Here is a 25,598-nt window from a genome sequence, read left to right on the forward strand (position 1 = left end):
GCCTACAAAATACCAACTTAGTCACTTTTGGAGTAGACTTACCCACCATTAAGCCATTGTAACTCTACACTCTGCTACTCCATCGATGTGTTGATGTTTTATGTGACCCCATGGCTATACATTTTCCAATCCAATGGATCACATGTGTGATAAAAAATGGTTCTTCAATCTCAAATATTGTGGTGTTATCGTTCGTGGCTACACACTTGTGACTCTAGAGATAACTTGATGCCAATGTTGGGTGTGGCCACACACACATGACTTCCATGGCAATGATTGTATTACGAGTGGCTACACACTCGCGATGTATTATCAATGCAATCCTTAATGCATAACTCTTACTCTTGAAACCTGCAACAATGGTAACATATTTTCATCCATATGAAGGAAAACTCTAACGTAGAGTATTCGTAACCCTGTGTGAGGAGTCGTGGTGGCTGGTGCGATATTCGCATAGATCTCTCTCTCTCTCTCTCTCTCTCTCTCTCTCTCTCATTTTCCTTTGGAGAGATATCATTCTCTTGTGTGTTCTTCACATACACACTCCCTTGTAGGCGATGGAGACCCACACCCACAGCTTCCCAAACGAAACAAAGTGACTCGAAAACAAAAGGAGAGCACGTGGGAGAGTGAATTTTCTTTGTCTTCCACACTTGCTACTCCATAGATGGTTACCTGTTGTGTGTATCCACACACACACAATACTGGTGTCGAGTCATATTGGAGCGCTCTTGCAATAATTTGTTTCCTTCTACACTTCCACCTTATCCTCTTCCACACACAGGCAAGCAGATGTGCAGGGAAAAAATGAGAGATAAAAAATAAACAATTGAAAAACAAAGATAAGATAAGGCTTATCTCTTATGGAGCTCGATCACCCACGAGAAGAAGCGAGAGAGAGGACTACGCTGGCTCTGATACCAATGTTACGTCGCTACGTACGCCACCATAGTCAAGGAAGGCTCCGAGCTCGTGGCCACCACCCAACCATAGAGGAATGTGGATAAGTGTTCACACTATCGAGCTTATATAGTGGCTTGCATGTACACACTAGCCTAACCGCCACGGTCCTTCAACTCGGGCACCGCACCCCCGAACCCTAGATACACTCGCCACACACACGCTCCGACGTGTGGACTCCATGTTCGACCGAGCTCTGCCACCATCGCTACTACGGGCGACTCACGCATGCCGTTACAATGTCTTGAGGATTGTTTGCTCTACCATGGAAAAATGCTTAGAAACATCCCTAACCCCTTTCATGGCACCTATGCTGCTCCATCTCAATGCCTATGATCAAATTACGCTAATGCAGGTGCTAAAGAGGCTAGCTAGAAAAGCTATCTCTTATGGCCAATCTAGAATTACGCTGATGCAGGTGCTAAAGAGGCTAGCTAGAAAAGCTAGCTCTTATGGCCAATCTAGAATTACGCTGATGCAGGTGCTAAAGAGGCTAGCTAGAAAAGCTAGCATGGTGAAGGAGTGTGTAAGGCTTTTCTTATGCCTAGCATTGATCCATGGCGATCTAATCTCCTGTATCTTCCAAAGGTCATTGGAAGCTTCATGTGGCGCTTTGTCAGCAATGTGAGGGCTACATGCATGGGTGAGATGGGCATCTTTTCTTCTTGCATGCTCTCTTCATCTTCAACATCATCGTCATCATCAACAAGTCAAGAGAAAGGTGTATATGCCGTTTCTTCCTCTGATGGCTTTGACATAGGAGAAGGTGTCATGGCTCGCCTCTACCCTCGAATCTATAAGTGCATGAGTAACCCTAACTTTGTTGTAAGGCTAGCTTTGCTTGCAGTTATCGGAAGCCTTTCTTAGGTTAGCTCGGATCTCTTCACTTCTCCCTCTTCCTTTCTCGATATATATTTGACATTTTGATATGGTATTCCATTGTGGGTTGTATATTTTTGTTTTTTTGGTTGTGTTATGACTTCTTTTGATAATGATTGATTGGCATTGTTCACATATCTTTAAGGAAAGAAAGAGAGCATTTTTGAAAGGAAATAGTACAAATTTCAAAATAGATACTAGTGAGAACGCGGGTCCACCAATTTATGATTTGACACGTAGCTGAAGTGGGTCCCACCAACTTTCTTTGAGTGTTTTTTACTGGCGTGCAGAAAGCGCGTGGCACACGATAAAAGAAGGAACTCCATCAATTATTACGGATAAAATAATTTTGGGAACCGCGTCCCCGTCTCCGCGTGCTTTAGCAACGCCATTAATTCTGGGCGTGGGTCTCCTACATGCTCACTGCTCAGGCGCAGAGCCTTCTTTTGCTTTGTGATCACAACCTACATAAACTAATTAGGCCTAGCAAACTGCTTTTGTGAGCTCGCCATGGCTGACTCCTCAGAACCCATAGGCAATCTCTTTGAACTCAATCAGCGGCTGGACCAGCCCTTGGATATCGAAGCTGGACGCATTCAAGGCTTACAAGCGCGAAAGGTGTGGCCCGTCCCTCTGCTCTTTTTAAGTACAAAGACAAAAACTCATCAAAAAACCAGAGAATAGGCAAACCCAATTGTTTTCTTTTAAACTTTTCAAGCAGATGGTGTATACTTAAGGCTTATTTGCTGTGAACTGCGTAAGACTATATGTTGATTAAAGTTGTGCACAGGTGTTGATTGTTACTTTAATATTTTACTACGACCTAGTTAGATATATAGTGTTTGTTTCTACTTGCTGAAAGCTCTGTTTTCCGAGCTTCACAGCATGCTCAAAAGAAAAAAAAAAGGCAAGCAATAAAGAAACCTTCATACCATGATGGTGGAAACGAAAAGGGGTTTCCCCTTCCCCTCTCTGGTAAAATTTTTTTTTTTAAAAGAGAAGAAGAACAGCATCGGTTAAGAAAAAGAAGTAAAAAAGAAAAAAATTAAACATGTTTATAACCTGGCAATCTAACTGCTGGCTATTACTCTCAGTCTGTCGTTTGTTTTTACTGATAGTTGATTAGTGCTGCCGTTTTATGTGTTTAATATTAACTTGTCATGAGAGCTTTTCCATGTGTATACCTTTACCTGGATCCCCTGCTTGCTTGCAGGCCCTGCCAGCCTTAGTCATTCTGCGCTTTGCATTCCAGAGCCTTGGAGTTGTATACGGGGATCTTGGAACATCTCCTTTGTATGTGTATCATAGCATTTTCCCCACTGGCTTTGCTGATAAGGACGATCTTATGGGAGCTCTTTCGCTCATTATATACACGTTGATTCTTATACCCCTCATCAAGTACGCTTTCATTGTCATGAGAGCAAATGACAATGGTGAAGGTATTCATTCATGTCACTCTTGCATGTTATTGCTAGATATTGTGATGCTCTTGGAATTGGAGTTGTGATGTTCAATTGTCATCTTGCATTACAGGAGGCACATTCGCTCTGTACTCATTGATTTGCCGTCATGCCAAGATCAACACAATCCCCAATCAGCACCCAACAGACCAGGCATTAACCACATATCATCGAAGTAAACTCGATGAGAAGTCTATAGCAGGCAAGACAAAGCGATGGCTGGAGGAAAAGCCTTACAGTCAAAGGCTCCTTGTCCTTCTGGTACTTTTTGGTACCTCTATGCTTATAGGGGATGGTATATTGACCCCTGCAATCTCAGGTATGGTGCTTTTTGTGCAGTAGTACCAGTCAATCTGTGATGCTGTTTGGTTAGAATGTAAGAGGCATGGTCACGAAAAAACATGTTTTGAACTTTCAAAACCTGCAAAACATTTTGATGCAAAACGTTTCTACAAATGTGCAAAACCTTGGTACCGGATGCCCGATCATTGTGTAGATAGTTAGGGTTTGCTTTTAGGAAGAGGGGCCAGCCCATAGGGCTACCCCAAGTCTTAGTGTGGGCATGGGGATAGTGTGAAACCACCCCCATGAGGGCCAGGAAGGCCCTGGCTGAACCCACCAGCCATGGAGAGGCTGTAGGACAGCCCTAGGGGCATGCCAGGGGCAGTCGACATTACATCTAGTGTTATGATGGCTGTAGGGCAAGTGTGGGGCAGCCCACATAGGCTGCCCAGCCCTTAAAACAGAGGGGATTCGGTGCCCAGCCCCTATAGATTCAAGCGCATGATGCCTAGCTAGCCATGAAGAAAAGCGCAGCTTTTTATGTGATTTATTCAGCATTGAATGCTGAATATTCAGTCATGGGACAAAAAGATGCTGACCGCCTGGATAAGAGCTGGCCGACTGGATAAGAGCTGGCCGACTGCTATTTATTGGGAGTATAAATAGGTGAGCCCACAAGTCATTGTGTTATCTCATAATTCACCAAGTGCTCAAGCAATCAAGGGCCAGGACAGCCAAGGAGTGCTAACGCAAAGGGGTGAAGGACTGCAGGTCAAGGGCAGAGATTTCTTAGCCAAGAAAGGTTAAGATTTTTGTATTTTCTTTTCAGATTTACATCATTCTAATAAAGCAAATACACCATCCGTGGTGGGGGCCCTACAGAGGGTATTTGGGACCCAATACTATCCTCTCCTCTCTCCCTCTCTCTCTCTCTCTATTTTCTGCACATCTTCATTCAGTTTTGTGCATTAATTCCGTCGCAAAAAGTGTGTTGATTTTTGAGCATTGGAGTTATCGACCCCGCCCCCCCCTCCCCCCCGCCGAAGCTTCCGCATGTTACACCAACCTCTTGGGAACTTCTTTCATGTCTTGTGTTATACTCTTTGGACTATGCACCTTCATCTGGGATACCATTAGTTTTTAGCATTGTTGAACCTGAAGCTGATACAATGTTGCCAGGTCACCAGTACCACACCACCAAAAGATCAAGACAGGGGCGATGGTTTCATTTGTGCACGATGCGGTAAGGATGGGTGGGTGTGACATGCCGGGGATTGATCGTAGTAATCACAACCTTAGACTACACTAAGCTTCACAATCAACAACAATGATAATCACAATGGGAAAGGGAACCAACAACAAGAAGGCAAAGCTGTTGGGTACCTAAGGGCTATTCTAATAGCACAAGGATACTACGAGGGAGCCACAACGATCTAGATACCTAAGATGGTCTAAAATCCAGAGAAAGTAAGGGTCAAGAACACATTTACACTAGAGGTCGAGAAGCAACAAAAAGAAGAAACTAGACACGGCTAAGAGAAGGTGACAAGCGATAGGACACATACACTTGTCTAGAGGAAGAAATTGGAACTAGAGCATCTTCGTCAACAATATCCCTCAATGGAAAAAGAAGGAAGTGGATGCTAGAAACCTAAAAATAGAAGGGAACAAAGACTCAAGGGCAGAGCAACAAAAGAGGATTCTTATATCCCTACAACCAATGATGAGAAAACAGGTGAAAGTGTTGACACTTGACTTGAAAAACTCAAGTTTTTCACGCCCAAAAAAGTCTCTCCAAAAGGGTCAACAATCATGCTTAGCACCCCACAAAGGTTGGAGGAATCAGACTATCATCAACTCAAAAGCATGATACTTAGAAGTTTGGTTGGCATGAAAAACTAGTAGATACTCACGATCGTGTATGTCAAGTTAATCATACCTAGCAAGTCCAAGGGATCACATGAACCAAAAAATCACCTCAAAAGGATGAAAATCAAAAGTTTTTTCCACGTGAAAAAACAGTAAAAGTTCATGACCGGGGATTATCTTGAGTTTTTCATGTCGAAAAAAGGTGGTTCAAGAGCAGTGGATATCATACCAAGGCCTTCACAGTGATTAGGGGAGTTCAGAAACATGAAATTCAAAAGTTTTTTTGGATGTGAAATACCAGTAGATGTTCACGGCCTTGAATATCTCAAGTTCATCGTGCCAAAAAAAAAAAAGTGCCTCAAGCCTGTCGATTGAGGTGGCAACAAGCTTCCACAGGGTGAGAGAAGGACCTTCACCGTGTCAAAATGACGAAACAAGATTTTTTTTCAATTCTTTTTTTCAAACAGTCTAATTCACGCGTGAAAACTTGAGCAATGAAATGCTGACACGTGTTGCCCACCTATAATGAGTTAGCCATCCCATCCCCTTCACTTATTGTGCACCTTTAAACTATTTTTGTCCCTCTGTATGGCTCGGAGATAATAGTGAAAGCTCTGTATATGATTTGCACCAGGTTTTCTTACAGACCTTTCACTATTAACTCCAAGCCATACAGAGCCAAACCTCTTAAGCTACATGTCTGCTTTAAAACATTGCCTTGGTAAGAAATACAAGGATACAAGTACTTACCTTGCGACTCCAGAGAAGGAAGATGATGATAAAGAGAATCTGGTATCAGATTGTCATATGCTGACCAGTAATATTCTCGACTGCAATCAGTACTTACATAGGAGAAGGCTTAAGGCTTGTGAAGAGGAATCGGAAAGAACAGAGGATAAGTTGATAGTAGAAAGATCAAAGAGGAGCAAAGCCGAGCAAGAACTCCAAGAGCAGAAGGCAGGCCTGGGACGACAGTTTGCAGCACTGGAGCAGCGAGTATAGCTAGCATCATGCTGGAGAACATCATTCAAGAGTCCAGATCAAGTCCCGATCTGAAAAATCATTGTAAATATACATTCATTCAGTTAATATACACATGGTAGATTAGGTTAAAGCACAAGTTTTTATCTCTTCTCTTGTGGGTTTTTGCATGTAATTAGGTTAGTTGCAACACTAAATCGAGATGCTTTTTTTTTTTTCCCAACTTGCGTTAAGCCCAAGATCCTCCCGCAGTTATCATTTTTCACCGCCTATAGGCGTTTTTTTATCCACCCCCCATAGGCGATGCTGCCAAGGAAGCACCTTGTGGGGTTTTGAACCTAGGACCTCCTAGTCCTAGACAAACACCTTTACCACTTTAGCTATCACCTCATTGGCTAATCACGCACTCGCTTAGCATATAACGTTGTCAGCCCAATTCTTAGTATGGTAATGGTTGCAAGAGCTCTCTAACTGTGGACTTTAATAGATATGGTTTGAGTTTGGAGTTTGGAAAATATGGCCTTGTTTGAAATATGGGATTGATATGGATAATGGGCCTTGTTTATGGGTAATCGACGACTTCCATACGTCTAAAAGTTTGTGTTCTAATCTCTCTTATTTTCATGCAGTGCTTTCCTCAGTAAGTGGGATTCAGGTAAACAAGCCACACATAAGTAATGGTGAGTATGGGAGCATGTCTATGTCATAATATTGTCTCTATACTTCCTATAACAGCTTCATTTAACGATTGTCGTTTCTTTGGCAGATTGGGTGGTGGCAATAGCGTGTGTCATTTTAGTGGCGCTATTTAGTGTGCAGAGATTTGGCACGGATAAAGTGGGTTGGTTCTTTGCTCCAGCGGTTTTAGTTTGGTTCCTTTCCATTGGCCTTATTGGAGTTTACAACGTAGTCAAGCATGATTACATGGTGTTGAAAGCATTCTTACCTGTGTATATAATGCAATACTTTAGCAAAAACAAAAAAAAGAGTTGGGTGTCGCTAGGAGGTGTCCTTCTCAGCATAACAGGTACGTTCTTGGGAATGGTTAGGCTGTACCCCTTAATGATATCATATGGAATTATGCCTCCGTAACAGTCATGCTAAACTTTTGCAGGTACTGAAGCATTATACGCAGATGTGGGACACTTTTCAGCATTATCTGTTCAGGTAGTGTGATCGCGTGTGTGACAAGATATCACACTTATAAGTGCATGCAGTAAGTAGATCATGTTGTGGTATTTTCTTTACTCACATGCATAATTGTATTGACAATTGGCTTTTTGAATCGTCTTGTGTATATCTAGATTGCTTTTGCTTGTTTCGTGTTCCCATGCTTGCTCGCCTCATATTTGGGTCAAGCTGCATATCTCTCTGAGAACCCTTTTGACGTGTCACAGGCTTTCTACAAGTCGATACCTGGTAAAAACCTGTTTATGCGTGGTATATTTCTTTTGTTCATAAGTGTGCGTGCATGTGAAACTTAATGCCATCTCATTCATAGCCCAGATCTGATCCAATTGTCTTTTTTTTGGGTGCCATTCCAGTACAAGTATACTGGCCAATTTTTGTGGTTGCAACGATTGCAGCTATCATTGCAAGTCAGGCCACTATTTCTGCAGTGTTCTCTATCATCAAGCAATCAGTTGCCCTTGGTTGCTTTCCCAGGGTGAAAGTTGTTCACACTTCAAGGGAGCACTTGGGACAGGTTTATATTCCTGAAATCAACTGGATCTTGATGGTTTTGTGCATTATCATCACTGCAGGTTTCAGGAAAACAATCCAGATTGGAAATGCTTATGGTAAGTTTTGAGATGGCATTTTTCTCTTGAAAGCATGCTTTCCCAAGTGTCTTCAAGTATCATTTTTTCAACATCCCAACTGCAGGAACTTGGTTGTGCAGGCATTGCCGTTGTGGCGTTGATGCTTGTAACCACACTACTAATGGCTTTGGTGATGCTACTAGTGTGGCATACACAATTTATCTTCATTGTGTTGTTTGCTTCCATCTACCTGGTTGTGGAGCTAGTCCTCCTGTCATCAATGCTGTATAAATTTGACCAGGGTGGGTGGGCACCTTTGGCCATCGCTGCCCTTTTTCTGCTTGTGATGTACTCATGGCACTATGGCACGTTGAAAAAGCATGAGATCGAGATGCAAAATAAGGTTCCAGTGAGTTGGATTCTAGGTTTAGGTCCTTGCCTTGGACTTGTGAGGGTTCGCGGGATCGGATTTATATACTCAGAACTGGCACATGGAGTCCCATCAATATTTTCTCATTTTATGACTCATTTGCCTGCTATACATTCAGTGGTTGTCTTTGTTTGCATCAAGTACCTCCCTGTCAACACGGTACCTGAAGACGAAAGGTTTCTCTTCAGGTGTATAGGCCCGAAAGAGTTTCGCCTATACCGTTGTGTGGCAAGATACGGATACAAGGATCTGCACAAGAAGGATGAGAAATTTGAGGACAATCTTTTAGAGAACCTCGCCCGTTTCCTCAAAAAAAATGTCTTACTTGAGGGCTCAACTGCTTCTGAAGAAGGGAACTCATCACAAGTCTCGGAGGCTTCTCTTATGGCTAGAGTGCAAGACCCTTCACATTTGCAGTCCACACAAGGTTCTTTGGGTGGTGACTCTATAGTGTCTGAAATGTCCCTTGAAATGTCGCTGCCATCACAGTTGCCACAAAGTAGGCAGTCAATCCAACATGTCAGATTTGCTCTTCAGCTAGAAGAATCAGAAAAAGAAGAGGAGGACCTGACTTTTCTACTTGAAGCTAAACAGGCTGGTGTTGTCCACATCCTTGGAGATGTGGTTGTGCGCGCGAAGCGTGATTCAAACCTGGCCAAAAAATTCACCATCAACTACATTTATGCGCTTTTGCGTCGGATCTGTCGGGAAAACAGTGCAACATTGAATATCCCACATGAAAGTCTTTTCAACGTTGGGCAGGTGTATTATGTCTGATGCCAGTGCTTGAAAGGTCTTGACAGTGTACATAGTCAGCGGGATGGTCAAATGTACAGAAAGTTCTGAGTAGCAATTCAGATATATAGAAAGTGGAGTGCTCATAATTGTATTTGAGGTTTCTTGGAAAAATCTGTGCGCCATGTAGTTGGTCATGGAAGTAAGTGTTCCTGGGTTTAAGTATGATTCTGTGCATTTCCGTGCAGTTATCTGTATGATAATTGGTCTGTTGTAACAATGCCATATGAAGATGCGCGAGAGCTTAGAGTTCGTAATTGCAAGGTGTAAGATGGCATCTTACCGTTACGCCATGTTTTAAAGGTTGCGAGTGGTGAAATTGTGATCAACCTAACGTATGGAGAGGAAATGTACAAGATGTGTTAGGGTCTATAGTGACATTCACAAGCGATATAGACTATAGTGAAATTAATTGAAATGGGTGATATCAGGTCCACTTTATTTAATATGTGCATGCGCACACACATACATGCTCTCTCTCGATTAGTGTTCTTCTCCATCTTGTCTTCTTTCTAGTCTACTACTTGTGAATTAGGGTTCTCTACTTCTTGTCTTCTTTCTACTCGTTAACCACACTAGTTAACATGATGCTTCATCGACAATGTCTCCACAATTGTTGCGAGTGTCTATTAATATTATAATTGTACATTGTAAGCTCTCTTTAGACACTTTGGAGTCTTGTATGTTAAGGTTATAACATGAGGAACTTGTCTAGAAAGACCAAAAGCCTTATAATTGGTTATGGGTGTCTTGGGTCAGTTACTCTCAAGCGGCTTAGGTAGAGAAGGCTTACGAAGTATAAAAGAGAACTTCTCATATTTGTAACTCATTCTCCCATTCATGCAATAGAGTTTAGTGTTATCTTTGGTAAGGATTGGAATTTAGGCATGCCTTGCTCTAATCAGCTTGTCTTCTCTTGCATATCTTTCTTCTTCTCTCTTCACTCTCTTAAGTGGTCAGGTACAGCATAGCAATTAACTCACATGAGGATTGTCACTTTGAGCTTTGTGAGAAGCGTTTGTGGCGTTCAATGGAGGAAGATCTACATTGGTGTGACAATGAGAGATGGAGAATCATGGCATCGACCTCTCCACGTGCGAAGTGAAGCTCTTGAGCTTCTTGATTTGGTAACTTTCTTAGATCCTTGTTCCATCAAGACTAAACATTTCTCAACTAGTTGTAGTTTGTCAATTATAATTCACGTTGGTTAGAGGGTTTTTGGTTTACAATTTTGAAAAGAGAGAGAGAGAGAGAGAGAGATTTTCACACACCTTGCCTCCATCATCAACCTTGTTAGCAACTTGATGTTCGTCTCTTCTACCACAAATGGAGATAATTTACTTGTATGACATTTTTTCTCCTATCCTAAATGGAGATGCAGTTTAATCTTTCTCATGCTCAAATCCAATGTCTTGTGAGAGGACCTAGTACAAAAATTCAGAACTGTTGTCCACCCATATGATGAGTGTAAGAACTCATTAGGAAGTTCACTTTCTTTGTGCTCTGTGTGAGAGAGAGAGAGAGAGAGAGAGAGAGAGAGAGTTTGAGTGCACTTTGCCATTAGAAGATGTAATAGTTACAATAGTAGGGTATTAGAGGTTTGCTTTTAGTGGCACTATATAGGTAACAATTATTACTTAAGAGATGGTTGGTTTGCTCTTAGTGACACTATATCGATAACAATTATCACTTACAATAGTAAGATATTAGAGGTTAGCTCTTAGTAACACTATATAGATAACAATTATCACTTAAGAGATGGTTGGTTTGGTTTGTATCGAGATATTATCCATCAATTTCTATGAGTTTGTTGTCTTTACCTCGGGTAGCCTAATACCCTTACACAAAAGCAAGCAAGAGTGTTACGTCACATGGTTCAGGGCACGGACGAAGGGCACATGGCCACATGGCTCCTCATAACGACGGTAAAAAAAAAGCTAAAAAAACACAGCGTCAATAAAAACGCAGCCTTCTACTCACTCGTGCTTGCTCTCGTCCTTGCACAAAGATAGAGATGACTTGAGAACAAGATGCAGTGCACCTCGGCCAAGGGCCTTCAACTGTGCGCTATTCATGGTGGACATTGTGGGAGGTGATGTCAGAATGTAGAGGCCGTCGTGGCGTAGGAGTTGTTGACGTTGCATGCTGGTTGCATGGTCCGCGCCTTATGCAAAGCCCCCAGCTTAAAAAAAAAAACAAAAATTCAGAGATAAAGAGTCAAGAGAGGATCTTGGTGACAAGGATATGGGGATGGCCCGGTAGTAGTACCCTCTCAAAAACATAAGGATAAAGCTAATGTATGTGTTGGGCGACCCCTTTGAGGACCCGGAAGGACTACTATCATATTCTCATTACAAGCTTTTATTCTTTTAGAAAAAATTGAGAATTATCAGTAACAGCAACGAAGCTATGGTAAAGTTTTCGAAAAATAATACATACTTATTTTTATGCATAATGCTAAAAGAGGACTTTCTATCATATTCTAGGATTAGACATCCTATGCAAAAGGAATGATTTTCATCATATTCATGGAAAATAAATTTTTAGTATTTATGCATAAATATTTAATTAAGAGAAAAGAGTAATTTTTGATAAATTTATTTTTATGCAAAAGAGGAATTCCCATGATATTCGAGATCCAAACAATAAAATGTTAAAAGAGAAATTTTTGGCATAATTCAAATTATGAGCATTTATTAAAAGTGAAATTTTGAGTATTATTAGTTTTATTGAGAAATATGGGTAGAATTGATTTTTGTAAATCCCATGAATCTTTTATTCAAAAGAAGAATATTGAATATATCTTAATTGAGAAATTTGAGAAAGAATGTGAAAATATCCATCGAGAAAACTTGGATAATTCTTTTTCAGAAAAGGGAATCCGGAATCCCTAAGAGGATCGAGGATCCAATGAGTAAACGAAAGTTTAGAATTAGTTCTCATTAACGAAGCTTAAGGAATGAAAATACAATATGTAAATGCTCTATCTGAGTTTTACTATTCAATTCTGATAAGGTTTAATTTTTCTTTTTAAACTTTCAACAACACTCTAATACTTAGATTTAATGGGATCAAGAAAAAGTACTTTTAATTAGGTCAAGTAATTTGGCAGAAACTTAGAAAAGTCCTATCAGTATCAAAAGTAGAGAAACCATACTAAAAGTGGATGTAATAAGATGTGATGTGGATCTGAATAGATGTAGATAGATGTGATGTTCTGAATGAATGTAAATGGATGTGATGGGAGATAAATGAATGTCATGTGATGTGATGTAATAAGATGTGATGAGATGTGAGTGGATATGATGAGATGAGATGAGATGTAATGTGATGTCAATGGATGTGGATGTGAATGTGATGGGATGAGAATGAGATTTGATGATATGTGAATGGGTGTGCTGAGATTTGAATGAATGGATGGATGTGAATGAATGTGATGAGATGTGAGTGGATGTGATAAGATGTGGATGAGATGTGATATAATGTAATCTGGATGGAAAGAATGTGATGTGATGTGGATGGAATGAATGTGATGTGATGTGATGTGATGTGGATGGATATGAATGAGATGAACTAAGATAGGATGGATGGATGTGATGAGATGTGAATGAATGTGATGTGATGTAAATGGATGTGAATGGGAGTGATGAGATGTGAGTGGATGTGATGAGATGTGAATGGATGTGATGTGATGTAAATGGATGTGAATGGGAGTGATGAGATGTGAATGGATGTGATGAGATGTGAATGGATGTGAATGTCATGTGATGATATCTGAATGGATGTTGTGAGATATGAATGTGATGTGATGAGATGTGAATGGATGAGATGTGATGTGGATCTCATTAGATATGAATGGATGAGATATAATGTGGATAGATGAGATGTGATGTGGATAGATGAGATGTGATGTGATGTGGATATGGGTAGATGTGAATGGATGTGAAGTAATGTAAATAGATATGAACGTGATATGATGATATGTGGATGTGATGTGGATCTGAATGAATGTAGATGGCTGTGATATGATATGAATGGATTAGATGTGATGTGGATATGTTGTGACGTGGATAGATGTGATGTAATGTGATGTGGACGTGGATAGATGTAAATGGATGAGAGATGTGACGTGATGTGATGAGGATAGATGTGATGAGATGTCATATGATGTGATTGGATGAGAATGGATGAAGGAAGATGGGAATACATATGACTAGATGTGGAATAAGCAATGTGAATTGATGTAGAAGAATGTGGAATAACGAGATATGATGTGGAACAATGTGGAAAGATGAGAGTTCGTTAGAAACTGTATTTATGAAACTTGTTTTTAAATGACTATTTTATGTCAAGAATGCTGGGGAACATTTTGACCATCTTGTGAATGAGGTTGTAGAGACATAAGTGAGGTTGTAGAGACCTAAGTGATAAAGTTGCAACAGCTGATTGACAGACATCTCACGTAGCAAGGTCGGTCGCTTGACCAACCTTGGTCCGATTTAAATGGTGAGCTTCCGGTACGGTGGATGAGGGACCAAGGAAGCGGCCTATGAGTGAAGCGCTAGGTGACCTCCGAAGGAGCTTAGAGGGTGCTGACCATACGGTGCTCGGGCTCTGGGTCACCGAAGATACCCACGCGTGCGTTGGTGGAAAGAAAATGGAACAAGGAGTTAGAGTTGTTTTTTGAACTCGGACATGGATCTGGTTGATTGGCCTTGCTGGTCCTCAACAGATGAGTCCATGGCTCTTTTATATGGATCTGTTGGTTGATCTTGCTGCTCTTTAACGGAGTGTCCATTTGGATTTTTCTTATGTGGAATTGCTTATGTCTGCTGGGTGAGGGAAGTTTTTCGGGATTCGGTTTTGGAAGAACCATGGGATTATTCTCTTGTCCGGATATCCGTGGCGAGGCTCCGAGTGGGAGACTCTGTCCTACGTAAGAAGTGCTACTTTCACTGCTAGCACCCCTGAATTCGTTGCGCTAAGGACGCAGGGATATTTCAGCTGGAATCATAGTAGTGAATTGGCTAAAGTGGAACAACCGAGAAGCCAGAAATGTCAAAAATTTATGAAGTACCAGTAAAAGATTGTAATTGTGTCATGAAATTCATACAAATTGATATTCAGAATGAAGATTCATAAATTGAAAATTGGATCTTTAGATGGAAGTACCGCAATTGTGTGGAATCCCTGGCTTACTTGAGGCCTAGATATGATGGTATTTACCTTATAGTTCCAAGGACCGTGATTACCCGTATATATCGTGAGTATAACTGCAGCTCTCTATTGGCAATATATACGAGTAAATCTAAGACCTTGAAATTATAAGCAAAAATGCTATCCAGATGATGAATTCGAATGCTGGTTGATATGATTTTAGAATTCTGGTTGAGAATTGATGAGTTGATTTGGATTTTGATTGAAAGATGATGGTTTCTGATTGAAAGAAGATAAGTTGCATAAAGCCACAATGAGGATGAATGGGACGAATCCCAGTGATGAGGTTATAACTGGAAGATGTTATGACTTTCAACAGATCACTATAGTGGATTGTGTTGACAGATTATTGCTATTTGACCTTTGACCCAATGGATCTAATTAAGGTCCTGCATAATTGAAATTCCCGTGGGGAATGTTCAGATGGAATTTTTGGTCTGATGGACCATTATTGTGTTAAGAATATGAATGAATTATTCTCTGGTAATGAGTTCTGTATGTTCTTCTTGTAGAAGGAATCTTTATCCCAGGATTTTGTGGGGGGCTGACCAAACTATAGAGAACCCCAGAAAGGTCCTTTTCCCGGAACTCAATCCCCCTGGAATTCAACTTCAGGAGTTCCACCCTTGAACAAAGAAGTTAAATGCTATAATTGTCAAGGATTTGGACATCGCAGAATGGATTGCCCAACTCCTTTCGAATCAAGGTTTTCGGGGCAGAGAATTCAAGGACCAAGATTCCAGACCCTAGCTCCTTTCTTCCAGAGTAATCAGGTTCCTTTCCGTCAAAATAAGGGAAATCCCAGAGGTAGACCCTCTAACCAACCCTCAGCTTCAGTGCAAAGTAATGCAAGATCTCTGCCTCAGAATAAAGGAAGTCAAAGAGAGATGTTCCTAGATCAGCCGTCCATTTCCAAGGCGGAAGTGATTGAAGAAGAAGAAGATGAAAGAGATTATCCTCCACCTGTGAGATGATGAGGCGTGTTTTTTAAGTAGGGTAGGATGTAAGATTCCTCCCTCTAGTTTTTGAGATGTAAAGGTATAAGAACCTCCCCTTCTGTTCTTGTAATTATTCCCCTCTCTGAAATAGAAGAAAGATCTTGTTTTAACCTGTTTTGGCCTAGAGAGAGAAAATATCTAGAGAGAGGTAATTTAAAATTGAGATATTTTTGGATACAAAAATCCTCTTAATGTCTAAAATGGATTCCCCTGAAACAAAAGTTCAAAATGAACTTTCCAATGTGCAATAGGAATTAATTGAAAATGGTATAAGGGACCTTGCCGAAGGGTCCAGATTTTCAGAAAATTTTCGATTATAGTCCAATTAAGGGTCCAATGGGCCAATTGGATTAATCCAAGTGTTGGGATGAGATAAATCCAAAGAATAAAAGAAAATACCTAAAAATGATTAAATGCTCACATAAGATAAAGAGTTGACTGAGTACAAGGTTTAGATATTACTAAAAAAATGAGATATTTTGGAGAAATGATGTATTTTTGACACCTTGGTAAGGAGAGGGAGACTCTTGAGGTAGGCACCTTTTTCACGTGTGGTTGGGTTTTTTAATTCAAAAAAATGTGATATTTTTATCTCTCCTCTCTCTTGGATCAAACTAGATAAAAAAGGAAGCCAAACTGGTACAAATCTTGTCCAAATTGAGTCAAACAGAACCTGGAAAATTTTAGAACCCAGTTGGACTTGGTTAGTGGTCTCCCTCACCTATAAATAGACCCTTTTGGAGCTATACCATGCCAGTATTATCTTAAAATAATCATATTTCTATTATCCTTTAAATTTTTCTCTCTCTTGGGAGCTTGGAGCTTCCAACAACTCTTGAAGTTGCTCTTCTCCTCTTGGTGGACCAATTGATTGGTTGGGGGCTTCACTGCTAAAATAAAGAATCAAGCCAAACTTGGATGTAAAATTGATTTATATGGTTTTTTCAAATTATCTCAATGACTTTCTTCTTCTCAACCCCTCTTAAGCTTGAGAAGATTTCAGAATGCTAGTTTTTATTCAAATCAAGCTTTTCCTAAGTTTCTTAATGTTTAATTAGTATTAAGTTAATCTTTATGCTTAATTATAATACTTTCTTTAAGTAAATCTCTCTCTCTAAAAGAGTAGCCATCTTTATGGCTAAATCTCTTGGAAAAGGATGCTTCTCAATGATCGTCTCTTAATTCAAATCTAAACTCTAGGCTCGATGAGCTAGAGGATAAGAATTGATATTTTCATGATTTTGGATTAGTGAAAATAATGGTTAATCCTTATTAGATTGTTTATGAGTAAATAAAGATTACTTTAATTCATTCTAAATGAGAAAAGAATTATCCTAGTAAATTGGAAAAAGAGGAATGTCTAAATTAACTTAATCTAGTGGAATAATCATAATTATGTTTTTTAAGTGGGATAGGATGTAAGATTCCTCCCTCCAGTTTTTGAGATGTAAAGGTGTAAGAACCTCTCCTTCTATTCTTGTAATTATTCCCCTCTCTGAAATAGAAGAAAGATCTTGTTTTACTTTGTTTTAGCCTAGAGAGAGAAAATATCTAGAGAGAGATAATTCAAAATTGAGATATCTTTGGATACAAAAATCCTCCTAATGTCTAAAATGGATTCCCCTAAAACAGAAGTTCAAAATGAACTTTTCAATGTGCATTAGGAATTAATTGAAAATGGTATAAGGAACCATAGCCTAAGGGTCCAGATTTTTAGAAATTTTTAGATTATGGTCCAATGGGCCAATTGGCTTAATCCAAGTGTTAGGATGAGATAAATCCAAAGAATAAAACAAAATATCCAAAAATGAATAAATGCTCACATAAGATGAAAAGTTGACTGAGTACAAGGTTTATTAGTTAAAAATTAAGAGATATTACTAAAAAAAATGAGATATTTTGAAGAAATGATGCATTTTTGACACCTTGGTAAGGAGAGGGGGACTCTTGAGGTAGGCGCCTTTTTCACGTGTGGTTGGGTTTTTTAATTCAAAAAAATGTGATATTTTTATCCCTCCTCTCTCCTGGATCAAACTAGATAAAAAAGGGAGCCAAACTAGTACAAATCTTGTCCACATTGAGTCAAACAGAACCTGGAAAATTTTAGAACCGAGTTGGACTTGGTTAGTGGCCTCCCTCACCTATAAATAGACCCTTTTGGAGCTATATCATGCCAGTATTATCTTAAAATAATCATATTTTTATTATCCTTTAAATTTTTGTCTCTCTTGGGAGCTTGGAGCTCTTTCTCTCTCCAACAACTCTTGAAGTTTCTCTTCTCCTCTTGGTGGACCAATTGATTGGTTGGGGGCTTCACTGCTAATTAAGAATCAAGCCAAACTTGGAGGTAAAATTGATTTATATGGTTTTCTCAAATTATCTCAATGACTTTCTTCTTCTCAATCCCTCTCAAGCTTGAGAAGATTTCAAAATGCTAGTTTTATTCAAATCAAGCTTTTCCTAAGTTTCTTAATGTTTTATTAAGTTAATCTTTATGCTTAATTATAATGCTTTCTTTAAGTAAATCTCTCTCTCTAAAAGAGTAGCCATCTTTATGGCTAAATCTCTTGGAAAAGGATGCTTCTCAATGACAGTCTCTTAATTTAAATCTAAACTCTAGGCTTGATGAGCGAGAGGATAAGAATTGATATTTTCATGATTTTGGATTAGTGAAAATAATGGTTAATCCTTATTAGATTATTTATGAGTAAATAAAGATTACTTTAATTCATTCTAAATGAGAAAAGGATTATTCTAGTAAATTGGAAAAAGAGGAATGTCTAAATTAACTTAATCCTCTAGTGGAATAATCATAATTATGTTTATAGTTATGGTTAAAATTATGATTTGAATACATAGTTCAATTTTAAGCATAAAAGAAGAACTGCTATCCTATTTTCATTACAAGCTTTTATTCTTTTAGGAAAAATTGAGAATTATCAGTAATAGCAAAACGAAGCTATGGCAAAATTTTTTAAAAATAATACATATCTTATTTTTATGCATAATGCTAAAAGAGGACTTCCTACCATATTCTAGGACTTGACATCCTATGCAAAAAGAATGATTTTCATCATATTCATGCGAAATAAAATTTTAGTATTTATGCATAAATATTTAATTAAGAGAAAAGAGTAATTTTTGATAAATTTATTTTTATGCAAAGAGAAATTCCCATGATATTCGAGATCCAAACAATTAAATGTTAAAAGATGAATTTTTGGCTTTTTGGCATAATTCAAATTATGAGTATTTATCAAAAGTGGAATTTGGAGTATTATTATTTTTATATGGGTAGAATTGATTTTTGTAAATCCCATGAATCTTTTATTCAAAAAGAAGAATATTAAATATATCTTAATTGAGAAATTTGAGAAAGATTGTGAAAATATCCATCGAGAAAACTTGGATAATTCTTATTCAAAAAAGGGAATCCAGAATTCTTGGGAGCATCGAGGATCTAATGAGTAAACAGAAGTTTAGAATTAGTTCTCATTAATGAAGCTTAAGGAATGAAAATACAATACGTATATGCTCTTTTTGAGTTTTACTATTCAATTCTGATAAGGTTTAGTTTTCCTTTTTAAACCTTCAACAACACTATGATACTTAGATTTAATGGGATCAAGAAAAAGTACCTTTAATTAGGTCAAGCAATTGACAAAAACTTAGAAAAGTCCTATCAGTATTCGAAAGTAGAGAAACTGTACTAAAAGTGGATGTGATAAAATGTGATGTGGATCTCTGAATAGATGTAGATGGATGTGATGAGATGTGATGTGGATCTGAATGAACGTAAATGGATGTGATGGGATGTAAATGGATGCGATGTCATGTGATGTGATGCGCTGTGAATGTGATGTGATGAGATGTGAATGTGATGTGATGAGATGTGAGTGGATATGATGAGATGTGATGTGATGTAAATGGATGTGATAGATGTGAATGGATGAGATGTGATGTGGATGGATGTGACGTGATGTGATGAGGATAGATGTGGATAGATGAGATGTGATGTGGATGGATGTGATGTGATGTGATGAGGATAGATGTGATGAGATGTAATATGATGTGATTGGATGAGAATGGATGAAGGACGATGGGAATACATATGACTAGATGTGGAATAATTGATGTAGAAGAATGTGGAATAATGAGATATGATGTTGAACAATGTGGAAATATTAGAGCTCGTTATAGAAACTGTATTTATGAAACCTATTTTTAAATGACTGTTTTATGTCAAGAATGCTGGGGAAGCATTTTGACCATCTTGTGAATAAGGTCGTAGAGACCTAAGTGATAAAGTTGCAACAGCAACTGACGGAGAGTCAATGGAGGACGTCTCACGTGTCAAGGTCTCGACGGAGGTCTTGACCAGCCTCGGTTTGATTTAAATGGTGAGCTTCCGGTACGGTGGATGAGGGACCAAGGAAGAGGCCTATGAGTGAAGCGCTAGGTGACCTCCGAAGGAGCCTAGAGGGTGCTGACCATACAGTGCTCGGGCTTTGGGTCGCCGAAGATACCCACGTGTGCATCGGGGAGGAAAATGGAACAAGGAGTTAGAGTTGTTTTCTGAACTCGGGCATGGATTTGGTTGATTGGCCTTGCTAGTCCTCAATGGATGAATCCATGTCTCTTTTATATGGATCTGTTGGTTGATCTTGTTGCTCTTCAACACAGAGTCCATATGGATTTTTCTTATGTGGAATCGCCTCTCTGCTGGGTGAGGGAAGTTTTTCCGGATTCGGTTTTGGAAGAACCGAGGGATTAGTCTCTTGTCCGGATATCCATGGGCGAGGCCCCGAGTGGGAGACTCTGCGCCCTGTGCAAGAAGTGCTACTTCCGCTGCTAGCACCTCTAAATTCGTTGCGCTGAGGGGGCAAGGATCTTTCAGCTGGTATCAGAGCGAATTGGCTAAAGTGGAACAATCGAGAAGCCATAAATGTCAAAAATTTATGTACTAGTAAAAGATTGTAATTGTGTCATGAAGATTCTGATTGAAAGATGATGATTTCAGAATGAAGATTCATAAATTGGAAATTGGGTCTTCATATGGAAGTACCGCAATTGTGTGGAATTCCTGACTTGCTTGAGGCCTAGATATGATATTATTTACCTTATAGTTCCAAGGACCGTGATTACCCGTATATACCGTGGGTATAATTGCAGCTCTCTACTGGCAATATATACGAGTAAATCTAAGACCTTGAAATTATAAGCAAAAATGCTATCCAGATGATGAATTCAAATGCTGGTTGATATGATTTTAGAATTCTGGTTGAGAATTGATGATGAGTTGATTTGGATTCTGATTGAAAGATGATGATTTCAGAATTCTGGTTGAAAGAAGATAAGTTGAACAAAGCCACAATGAGGATGAATGGGACGAATCCAAGTGATGATGTTAGTAACTGGAAGATGATTATGACTTTCAGCAGATCACTGAGATTAGTGGATTGTGCTGACATATTATTGCTGTTTGACCTTTGACCCAGTGGATCTAATTATGGAATGACAAATTGAGAACCTACATAACTGAAACTCTCGTTTGGAGAATGTTCAGATGGAATTTTCGGTCTGATGGACCATAATTGTGTTAAGAATATGAAAAAAAATATTCTCTGGTAATGAGTTCTGTATGTTCTTCTTGTAAAAGGGATCTTTATTCGAGGATTCTGTGAGGGACTGACCAAACTATAAAGAACCCCAGAATTAGTTGGATCTAAAGTCAAATTTGAATTATTCATAAAATGGTCTTTTCACCTAAGCGTCTTGGTTAATTTGGAAAAAAGAGACTTAACAAGAATTTTCGTATTGATAGGATCATGGATCGAGGTCGTTGTGTGGGAATGTTAACCCCCAACTCGATGAGGAAGAGCTCGACCCGGATGTTCGTAAAACACTATTCATAGATCGCAGCATGGACCTTTCAAGGGTGAAGAGGAAAACTTGGGCGAAGCTTTGGAGAAGTGGATCGAAGTAATGAAAGAATACTTCGATATCACTGGGTACAATGAGAAGAGTAAAATGGCTCATGCAAGGCTGAAGATAGTAGAAATAGCTAGAGTGGCATGGAGAAGCCACTGCGAAGACAAACCATCTGGATTGGAACACCCAGACATGGAATGATCTCAAGATTTACCTAAAGAAGAGATTCTATCCTCCTGGCTTTTTGGAAACCAAGATGAATGAATTCTTAGAGTTAACCCAGGGGAGCAGAACTATTGAAGTGTATCACCAAGCATTCGCTCTCCTCGTCAAGTACTCGCCTCCACCCCACTGGATGAGGAACAGCTGATGGCCAGGTTCATTCGGGGAATGAAAGAACCCTTGAATACCCTGGTGAAGAATGCCAAGCCAGTTTCTATGGCTGAAGCCATTACGTATGGCAAAGGATTTCACCAAGGCCTTTGTTGTCAAGGTCCCGCTGAAGCCAGCACCATCATCTTTCAAAAGATTTCTAGCTCCGAAAAGTGATTCCAACTTTCCACTGCCTAAGAGATAACATTGAGGTCAATCTCAGGATATGGGAAGTTCCATAAATGAAGAAAGGTCCTTTTCCCGGAACTCAATCCCCTGGAATCCAACTTCAGGAGTTCCACCCTTGAACAAAGAAGTTAAATGCTATAATTGTCAAGGATTTGGACATTGCAGTATGGATTGCCCAACTCCTTTTCGATTAAGGTTTTTGGGGCAGGGAATTCAGGGACCAAGATTCCAGACTCCAGCTCCTTTCTTCTAGAGTAATCAGGTTCCTTTCTGTTAAAATTAGAGAAATCCAGTGCAAAGTAATGTAAGACCTCTGCCTCAGAATAGGGGAAGTCAAAGAGAGATGTTCCTAGATTAGCCGTCCACTTCCAAGGCAGTAACACTGGAAGTGATTGAAAGAAGAATCCTCCACCTGCGAGATGAGGACATCTCGCATTTTTTAAGTGGGGTACGATGTAAGATTCCTCCCTCTAGTTTTTGAGATGTAAAGGTGTAAGAATCTCCCCTTCTGTTCTTGTAATTATTCCCCTCTCTGAAATAGAAGAAAGATCTTGTTTTAACCTGTTTTGGCCTAGAAAGAGAAAATATCTAGAGAGAGGTAATTCAAAATTGAGATATCTTTGGATACAAAAATTCTCTTAATGTCTAAAATGGATTCCCCTCAAATAGAAGTTCAAAATGAACTTTCCAATGTGTATTAGGAATTAATTGAAAATGGTATAAGGGACCTTGCCGAAGGGTCCAGATTTTCAAAAAAATTTGGATTATGGTCCAATTAAGGTTCCAATGGGCCAATTGAATTAATCCAAGTGTTGGGATGAGATAAATCTAAAGAATAAAATAAAATACCCAAAAATGATTAAATGCTCACATAAGATAAAGAGTTGACTGAGCACAAGATTTATTAGTTAAAAATTAAGAGATATTACTAAAAAAAATGAGATATTTTAGAGAAATGATGCATTTTTGACACCTTGGTAAGGAGAGGGGGACTCTTGAGGTAGGCGCCTTTTTCACGTGTGGTTGGGTTTTTTAATTCAAAAAAATGTGATATTTTTATCTCTCCTCTCTCCTGGATCAAACTAGATAAAAAAAGGGAGCCAAGCTGGTACAAATCTTGTCCAAACAGAACCTCGAAAATTTTAGAACCCAGTTGGACTTGGTTGGTGGCCTCCCTCACCTATAAATAGACCCTTTTGGAGCTATACCATGCCAGTATTATCTTAAAATAATCATATTTCTATTATCCTTTAAATTTTTCTCTCTTGGGAGCTTGGAGCTCTTTCTCTCTCCAACAACTCTTGAAGTTGCTCTTCTCCTCTTGGTGGACCAATTGATTGGTTGGGGGCTTCACTGCTAAAATAAAGAATCAAGCCAAACTTGGAGGTAAAATTGATTTATATGGTTTTTTCAAATTATCTCAATGACTTTCTTCTTCTCAACCCCTCTTAAGCTTGAGAAGATTTCAAAATGCTAGTTTTTATTCAAATCAAGCTTTTCCTAAGTTTCTTAATGTTTAATTAGCATTAAGTTAATATTTATGCTTAATTGTAATACTTTCTTTAAGTAAATCTCTCTCTCTCTAAAAGAGTAGCCATCTTTATGGCTAAATCTCTTGGAAAAGGATGCTTCTCAATGATAGTCTCTTAATTCAAATCTAAACTCTAGGCTCGATGAGCTAGAGGATAAGAATTGATATTTTCATGATTTTGGATTAGTGAAAATAATAGTTAATCCTTATTAGATTGTTTTATGAGTAAATAAAGATTACTTTAATTCATTCTAAATGAGAAAAGGATTATCCTAGTAAATTGGGAAAAGAGGAATGTCTAAATTAACTTAATCTAGTGGAATAATCATAATTATATTTATAGTTATGGTTAAAATTATGATTTGAATACATAGTTCAATTTTAAGCATAAAAGAAGAACTAATATCATATTTTCATTATAAGCTTTTATTCTTTTAGGAAAAATTGAGAATTATCAGTAATACTAAACGAAGCTATGGTAAAATTTTTAAAAAATAATACATATCTTTTTTTTATGCATAATGCTAAAAGAGGACTTCCTACCATATTCTAGGATTAGAAATCCTATGCAAAAAGAATGATTTTCATCATATTCATGGAAAATAACTTTTTAGTATTTATGCATAAATATTTAATTAAGAGAAAAGAGTAATTTTTGATAAATTTATTTTTATGCAAAAGAGGAATTCCCATGATATTCGCTATGCTTGTCTAATTGGAGGCCAAAATAATAGCTTTTTAATGCTTTTATATTATTAATCTCATAGAGAAATTATGAATCAATCCATAATTGGATAATGATCCAATTCGTGGTCATTCTAATCATATCAATAATATTAAACTTCATTCTTTCAATTAAATTGAGAATTATCAATAATAGCAACAACAGAGCTATGGCAAAATTTCTATAAAACAAACACACAAAACATTTTCATTCATAATATGAAAAGAGGACTTCCTACCATATTCTAGGAATTATCATCCTAGATTAATTGAATGATTCTCATTGTTGTAATCATGGAGAAATTGATTTTTATGTTTATGCATAATTAGTAAATTAGAAAAAAGAGAAATTTCTAGTAATTTATTTTTATGTTAAAAGAGTAATCCCCATAACATTGGAAATCCATGTATTCCAATGATTTAGAAAAAAAAAAAGAATGCTAAAATAATGTATATTTTATGAAAGATTTTAGTTAAATTTATCTTTTTGTATAGATAATTTTTTTTGAAGAAAGAGAAATTTCCACCATATTGAAATTCAAATATTTAAATAAGGAAAGTATAATTCCTAGTGCAAAGGAATTAATGAAGATTTTTATTTAAATTTTAAGAGAAAAATTTAGTTAAATTTATCTTTTTGCATAGATAAGTTTAAATGATAAAAGAGGAATTCCCACTATGTTGGAATTCAAATGTTTAGATGAGAAAAGTGGAATTTTTAGCTTAAGGAATTAATGGTTAATTTTATGTAATTTTAAGAGAAGAATTTTAATAGATTTAATTTATGGAAAAGAGGAATTCCCGTGATAATTGGATTGCGCTCATTGAAATGAGAAAAATAAGGATTTCAAGTTTATTAAAAAAAAAGTATTGATATTTTAGTTAAAAGATGAATTTCCATGATATTTGAGAAAAGATGGATTTGAATTAAATTCTAATGTCAAAAGATGAATTTCCATCATAATTCTACCCAATGAATTAAGGTTGAGAATTTATGTGGGAAAAAGAATATCTTGGATATTTGAATTGGTAAAATCACTAAGTGGATATTTACCCAAAAACTAGATGTTTAGTTGAAAGGAATCTTGGTAGAAGTAAACTGAATGAATTTAGTTAGACCACGTGTGAGGTCGGACAGTAAACCTGATTGTCCTTCTCGAACTGAATCACATAAAAACTTCGTGACCAATTCCAGTTACTAAATCCAAAGAATAGACTACC

The 25,598-nt window shown here is 38.1% G+C and overlaps 1 protein-coding gene across 2 annotated transcripts; it reads left to right on the top strand.

The window, feature by feature from the left end:
* The first annotated feature begins 2,175 nt into the window (after positions 1 to 2,175).
* LOC147635841 (putative potassium transporter 11) lies at positions 2,176 to 9,530 on the top strand. 2 transcript variants are annotated; one of them, XM_086801194.1, is made up of 9 exons: positions 2,176 to 2,457; positions 3,053 to 3,278; positions 3,373 to 3,618; positions 7,061 to 7,111; positions 7,198 to 7,458; positions 7,546 to 7,598; positions 7,736 to 7,850; positions 7,976 to 8,230; positions 8,332 to 9,530. In XM_086801194.1, the coding sequence occupies exons 1-9, from the start codon at positions 2,350 to 2,352 to the stop codon at positions 9,396 to 9,398; spliced, it is 2,382 nt and encodes a 793-aa protein (XP_086657320.1). In that variant the 5' UTR covers positions 2,176 to 2,349; the 3' UTR covers positions 9,399 to 9,530. The 2 variants fall into 2 exon arrangements, with proteins under 2 accessions (XP_086657320.1, XP_086657321.1); XM_086801195.1 differs by having other exon boundaries at positions 2,269 to 2,457; positions 3,007 to 3,278.
* Positions 9,531 to 25,598: the final 16,068 nt, after the last annotated feature.

The sequence above is a fragment of the Cibotium barometz genome, chromosome 8, assembly GCF_041138505.1.
Source record: "Cibotium barometz isolate CiBa-2024 chromosome 8, ASM4113850v1, whole genome shotgun sequence".
NCBI lineage: Eukaryota > Viridiplantae > Streptophyta > Polypodiopsida > Cyatheales > Cibotiaceae > Cibotium > Cibotium barometz.

Bases quoted from the DNA above. Each gene is read 5' to 3' on its own strand.
- LOC147635841 (XM_086801194.1), top strand. From the start codon at position 2,350: ATGGCTGACTCCTCAGAACCCATAGGCAATCTCTTTGAACTCAATCAG. The intron at 7,459-7,545 runs GTACGTTCTTGG...AAACTTTTGCAG, and splicing joins TGTCCTTCTCAGCATAACAG to GTACTGAAGCATTATACGCA. The intron at 8,231-8,331 runs GTAAGTTTTGAG...TTGGTTGTGCAG, and splicing joins CCAGATTGGAAATGCTTATG to GCATTGCCGTTGTGGCGTTG.